The 6,910-nt window shown below is 22.0% G+C and overlaps 3 protein-coding genes across 3 annotated transcripts in view; all 3 read left to right on the top strand. All coding sequences in view use genetic code 6, as the record gives it.

Moving 5' to 3' along the window:
- Window positions 1-80, top strand: part of TTHERM_01050710 (transmembrane protein, putative) — a gene marked incomplete at both ends in the record, with an annotated part of 231 nt that extends 151 nt beyond the window's left edge. Inside the window, one exon of the mRNA XM_001010270.3 lies at window positions 1-80. This exon is cut by the window's left edge and continues 151 nt beyond it. Within this exon, the coding sequence (XP_001010270.3) occupies window positions 1-80 (80 nt within the window).
- A 1,177-nt stretch (window positions 81-1,257) lies between these two features.
- On the top strand, window positions 1,258-3,231 carry TTHERM_01050700 (kinase domain protein; the record flags this gene model as incomplete). The annotated part of the gene is made up of 1 exon (XM_001010269.2): window positions 1,258-3,231. The coding sequence occupies exon 1, from the start codon at window positions 1,324-1,326 to the stop codon at window positions 3,229-3,231; it is 1,908 nt and encodes a 635-aa protein (XP_001010269.1). The 5' UTR covers window positions 1,258-1,323.
- A 2,811-nt stretch (window positions 3,232-6,042) lies between these two features.
- On the top strand, window positions 6,043-6,789 carry TTHERM_01050690 (proteasome subunit alpha type protein; the record flags this gene model as incomplete). Its single annotated transcript, XM_001010268.3, has 1 exon — window positions 6,043-6,789. The coding sequence occupies one exon, from the start codon at window positions 6,043-6,045 to the stop codon at window positions 6,787-6,789; it is 747 nt and encodes a 248-aa protein (XP_001010268.1).
- Between the last annotated feature and the right edge of the window lie 121 nt (window positions 6,790-6,910).

Below are 6,910 nucleotides of genomic sequence, written 5' to 3'. Positions count from 1 at the left end.
AAAATTAATAATTACTCTCTTCTAAATTATTATATATTTTAATCTATTATATCATTTATTTTTTTTTTCAAAAATATTGAATGGCAATTTATGAAATTTAATTAATAATAAATGATTAAAAAGAACAAATAAAAATAATAATTAATTAATTATCAAACATTAATTTATATATTTGGTTTTATGAAGAGATAGATATCACAGAAAATTAATTTAATATTCACTATTTAAACTTAATATTTGTATTTTAAAACATTTACTTAAAAATATATATAGTAGGAATTAGAGTTGGCCAGTTATTTATTTAGTCTTATTTAAAAAAAACCTTGTAGTTAATGTTCTTAAATATTATAAAAATAATGTTTATAAGCAGATTTTTCTCTTTTAGCTATTTAAATTTAAGAATATTTATAATATCTCTAAGTTTTACAAGATGTCTTACAAAAATTTCATGGTTTGCATGTCACTTATTATGAAATATTCTTTTTATTTATTTATTAAAAAATCTGATTTAAATACTATAAATCCTCATAAATTCTCACCAGCAAACATAAATTTTTATCATATTTTCTGAATATTTATAACTCAAAATTATGACTCTTTTATCGGATCTAAGAAGGATATTTTTATCGAGAAATTACGGTTAAGCATATAAAGTAAAATAATAAATTTTGATGTAACTTCCTTCTTTAATAAAATTTTAAAAGATAAATTATTAATTACTTGAATTTTAAAATAGAAAAGGTTTATCCATTCTTTTTTTTGATTAGAGAAATGTAGCAAAAAGGCTAAAAAGTAAATTAATAAATTTGAATGATTCAAAGTCCTTAAATTTTTTGAAATCTTTCTATTTCAAAAATTAATATAGAAAAAATAATTAGATTTAAAATAGAAATGGAAATATTACAAAATGTTTGCTTTATGTAAATTAAGTGATTTTGCATATAAGAATGTAATACTAAATAAATTCAAATCACAGAAAAATCTATAGAAAGGTTTTATGTATCATTGCATTTATATTTATTAATTCGTTATGTAAATTGTGGTTTTAGCATAAATGAAGGATGGATATAGATATACTGATTGATTAATTGATTGATAACAATATTGTCAAAGAAAGAATTTAATAAATATTATTATCAAAATTATTATAGAGTCAGTCAATTAATGATATATTGGATCAATATATATATATATATTTGGTTTGATAATTAGGTTTCTAGTTAGTTACTTGATAAATTTACAATTATTATTTATTAAAATTTTTGCGATATATTTAAAAAATCAAAGTAAATTAAAAATAAATCATTTATTATTGTCAGTCATATGGGTTGTGTATCATCATAGTAAAAAGAAGAAAACAATTAATTTAAGCCAATATGTGAGAAGTATCACATTTAATACAAGTCATTCAAGGGATAAAGCGATTATATAAAACAGAAAGGATATCAAATAGAGCAGATGATTGGAACTAATTTTGGAGATTGTATTGTTTCAGTCAAAGATTCTTAGAATTAAGTTTATGCTATTAAGATTATTAATTATGAATCTTTTTAGGTATTAGATGACACCTAGTAAGCAAAAAGTACTTACGATAGCTATAAAGAAAATAAATACATCCTTCAGACTGAGCGATACTTGGTTAATAAATAGATTAAATCGATATTTGCTGTGAGAGAATTATGTGATTGCTCTCTTAGGGATTTTATTAATGCTAATACTTTGGCAAAAAATTAAATTTTTGCAATCACAAAATAGCTCCTTGAAGGTCTGATTAGCATAAGAAAAGCAAGAAATAATTAGCAAATTAATACAAATATCAAGCCTGAGAATATTTTGTACAAAAAGAGTAACAATGCTTTTCTTTTTTCAGATTTGGATTGTCCAATTGAAGCACTAATATAAAACCAGCAAACTGTTTAGATGATAAAATACACTACACTTAAATAGAGTCAGATAAGTCTTTATTCTTCTCCTGAAGTCACAAGGAATTATGAAAACTTCTCGAATAAAACTGATTTGTTTTCTTTAGGTCTTTCTTTAGCTGAATTAATAAGAGGTAAAAAATTCTTAAACCACCAATTATAGGATATAAGAGACAGAGATTGTCTTAAGCGATATCTGCCAAAAAATACTCATTATGAGGACTATATTGATAAAATTTTAATCAACATGGTCAAGGTCAAGCCTGAAGATAGACTTGATCCATAGTCTTTGCTAGATATTTTACAAGAAAAATTCCAAACCACCGATTAAGATTTGCTTTCAATAAAAGATATGGAAACTCCTTAATCGGTGTTCTAACTAATAGAGCCTAAATAGAATTATTAAGAAGTTTGGGTTACTAAAGAAGACCACACAAAACTTAAAAAAACAGATAAATACATTAACATAAATCTAAGTATGAGTAACTTTGACGACGAAATGCTTGACAGTGTAACTCGCTCTTTATCACATTGTCATGATACTTTAAGACTGGAAATAAACTGCTTTGCTAATTATGATATCACTGATTTTGGTCTTTAAAATTTGATTGAAGTTATTAACAAGTTTCATAATATTTAAAAGCTAAAATTGGAATTCCCATCATGTGAGAAAATAAATGGTAGTGCTCTGAACTATCTTGCAAAAGGTTTGAAAAATTTAAAGCACTTAGATCATTTAAATCTTAAGTTTGATGAGTGCTAAAACTTGTAGGAAGACGTATTATTCCAACTATCAGAAGGTATTTAGAATTGTACAAGCATCACCAAGCTATATTTGAGCTTTCAATAATGTTAAAAGCTTACTAGCGAAGGACTTTAAAAATTAGCAGAATCTATGAAATAATGCAAGAATATAAAAAATGTAGTATTAAATTTCAATAAATGCAGCAAAATTAGCGACAGTGGTTTGGTAAATCTAGTGAATACTCTGCAAGAAGCTAAAAGCTTGAAAAAGCTGTATCTCTCTTTTTGCTCTACATTAATAGGAAACGAAAGCATTAAAAAGTTGAGCGAATTATTTTAAAAGCAAAAGCAATTAGAATAGTTTTAGTTAGACATCAAAGACACAAAGGCAGATGAAGATTTATAAATATTGAAATTATTTGAAAATATGTAGTTGTGCATAGACCTTGAAGAGATCAAGTTAAATTTTAAAAAATTAAATTTTGAAAATCCTAAAAACATAGTGCAACAAATAAGTGGTTATTATAAGTAAAATAAGTACATGGAATACGAGTTGCAAATATGAACAAATTTTGATAAAATTATATTATAAGTTTATTAATTAATTAAAAAAACAAAATAAAAATTAAATAATTAAATAAATAAATAATAAGCACAATTTTTGTTTATAATATTCTTTAATTAAGTTAAAATATTTATGTAAGTTAGTTTTAATATATTAATTTAAATGTTTATCAATAGATTTATCAAAAGCTAACTAGTTTATTTTTGATATTAACAACAAACAAATTTAGAAACTGTTTAAAGACTAAGAAATAATTAATTAATAGTTAAGTGACACTAATATGTAATTTATATTAATAGTTTATTTGACTATTTATTAAAAATAGGTTGATAGATAAATTTAATTCTTAATATTCAAAGAGTCAATTAATTAAAAAATAATTTATTTTTTTAATTTTAAATTATTAAAAAAAGAATAAAAAATCCCTTTTATTTTTTAATCTAATCTTTTTTTAAAATAAAATAAATCAAATAAATAATTTAATTTATTTCTTTCTTTCTTTTTATTTTTAAAAGAAACATTTTACTCTATCTTTTAAAATTAAATATGTATTGAAATTGTTTTTATTTAAAGTATTATCATGACTAAATTTTTTTTAATGCAATTGCAATTTATTTAGCTTAATTTATAAATAATGCAAAGCTGTTAAGACTTATTAAATATAAATAATAATATATTTTGAATGAAAAGCACTACTTTTATCTATTTTAAAATATTTTCAAAAATAAACATGTATTGATTAATAAATTAATAAAAACTATTTAAAAAAGCTAGTAAGTAAATAAGTATAATCTCTAAAATTTATTTTTTTTAAATTTAATAAATTAAAAAGTAAATATTAATGGAAATTCATTTAAGATATTTTTTTATTTGAAAAAAAAATTATTTTAGCATTTAAATAAAAATTTTATCTAAACTTTTTTCTTTTGTAATTTCGATAAATAAATTTGAAATTTATCGTAATCTTTACTCTTCATATAAATACTAGGTAAAATATCAATATATTAATTAAAATCTTATATTCTTTCCCTTCTTGATTGTATTGAATATAATTAATTCTACCCAAAAGATTTTAATTTTTATGTATCTTTATAAGTGTATTTTTCAAAATATTTTAATGGATTGACCAAGCTCTACTCTAAATTCTATATTACATTTGAAGCACTGAGCATTTCCTTTTCATAATCAAAATTTACCTCATTAAGCTAATTTTTTTAACAATTTGAACCCATTTTATAATTAAATTATAAATTTCTTATTGTAATAATAATTAATTTGCTTTAATTAATAATATCAATTAATGAGCAAAAACATATCAATCTGTATTCTAATTATGAAAAAAATTAAAAATATTTTGTTTAAAAAAATATATTTTATCATTTAAATAAATAGACCTTAAAACAAGGTAGAAGTATAAATACACAATTTTGATTTATAATTAGCAAAATAAACTTAATTTAATATAATTTACAAATTTTATGGGGATTAATATATTTTTTATTAAGTATTTTTAATATTTGATTAAAATAAGCTCAATTACTTTATTTTCTTTAAAATTTTTAAGTATGTATTTACCTAACTAAATTCATTCATAAATTTAATAAAATGTTAATAAATTTGCAATCAAAATATTTTCAAAGATTCCATTCATATTTCAAAAGCTAACTAAATAAGATTTTCAAAATTTAATATTATTTTTTTTACTACTCTAAATAGTCTCTAAATTTCTTTTAATTAAATATACAGCTTTTCTAAAATCCTTTTTCTATTTATTTTTCACTTTTCATGTAACCTAAGTTACAACTCACTAAACTGTTATTTTTGTAGTACTAATTTAAAACTTGAATTTAAAAATTATTATAAATTGTTATCAAAATATAGATAGATACTCTAACTCCACAAATATTTATTTATTTCTACAAAAATTATTAATAAGAAGTTTAATAAACAAATTATTAACTGTTTAAAATGATTAACATTATTTTCATTTTAAAGTTACAATAATTTCAGTAAGTCATATTTAAATTTTAAAATTCAAAATATTAAGTTAAATTAAATTAAATTAAAATTTATAAATTTAATTAAATTTATTTTATTAAATGATTCAAAGCTAATTACAAATTAAAACATTAATTAAAATGTTGATTTCTACTATTATTTTTATTATAAAAATATTATGGTTATTTTTAAAGCAAGAGCTATTAAGAATATATTTATTAGTATTTTATAAATGAATTTATCACTGAATGAAAGAGAACAGATTGCATGAGAGAAGAGAAGCGAATTAGATTGATTGTGAAAAAAAGATATTCTCTGATCTAATTGATAATGTCTTGGTTATCTGAATATAAAGAGAGATTGCAAAATAACAATGAAAGAAATGTATTTATATATGTATGTATCTAAGATATCAGTTTTTGAATAAGGAAAGATTTTAAAAATTAAATAAAGAATGGATTTATTCATTTATTTTTGTTAACAAAATAAAATTTTTGTTTGTTTGTTTGGATTTTATTATTTAAAAAGATTGCAATTAAGCAAACAAACAAAAGAAATCAATTAGCAAACAAACAAACAAATAAATAAATAAAGATTAGAAAAAAAAAGGATCATTCTAAATTAAATAAATAATTATTAATTTAATAAATAAATAAATAAATTACAACAAGTATTAAGATCCATATTATCACAAATTTTAGTTTGTTTAGACTTAAGTGATTTAAGGGCAAGATAGGGAAGACTACAAAGTTAGAAGAAGAAAGATTATTAAAAGAGAATAAATAGAAAGAAAAAAATATATCATCTAATAAAATGTCAAGAAGATACGATTAGAAGACTACTACATTTACTAATGATGGTAAATTATTGTAAGTTTAATATGCTATTGAAGCTATTAACAAAACTGGCAGTGCTATTGGTATTTTAACAAAGGAAGGTATTGTTTTAACTACTGAGCGTTAGGACGTAAGCTCTCTTTTGGAAGCTCCTACTCATTCCGAAAAGATTTTCTAGTTAGATTCTCATTTGTACTCCGTTGTCAACGGTTTAACCGCTGATGCAAATTACTTGATCGACATTGCTAGAGTCGAAGCATAAAACTACAAATATCATTATGGTGGTGAAAATATCCCCATCGAATAGCTCATCGTTAAGATCTGCGATATTAAGTAATCTTATACTCAAATTGGAGGTTTGAGACCTTTCGGTGCAGCCTTCCTTTTCGCTGGTCACGACCGTCATTTAGGATATCAACTCTATTCTACTGATCCCTCTGGTAATTATTTCGGCTGGAAAGCTATCGCCATCGGTCAAAAGAATGCTGAAGCCAACGGTTTACTCAAGCCATCTTATAAAGTTGATATCACCCTTGAGGAAGGTATCAACTTAGGTATCAAGGCCCTTGTTAAAACTATGGATACCGCTAATCCCTCTCCTAAAAAGATTGAAATGGTTGTTATTAGCGAAAACAAAACCTCTAAAAAAATAGAAGGACGTACCCTCAAAGAAGCTGAAATCAGAGCTCTTTTAGAAAAAAATGGTTTCAATGCTGAAAAGTGATGGAAAAATAGTGCAAATGATTTTTATCAGTATAAAATAGTAAGTAAGTAATATAAGCAAATAATTTGTAAAATTTTTTAGTAACTAAGTATGTGCATATGCATGTATATACATATAAATA

The sequence above is a fragment of the Tetrahymena thermophila genome, assembly GCF_000189635.1.
Source record: "Tetrahymena thermophila SB210 genomic scaffold scf_8254761, whole genome shotgun sequence".
Taxonomy (NCBI): domain Eukaryota; phylum Ciliophora; class Oligohymenophorea; order Hymenostomatida; family Tetrahymenidae; genus Tetrahymena; species Tetrahymena thermophila.
This window is presented reverse-complemented; position numbering and strand designations above follow the sequence as displayed.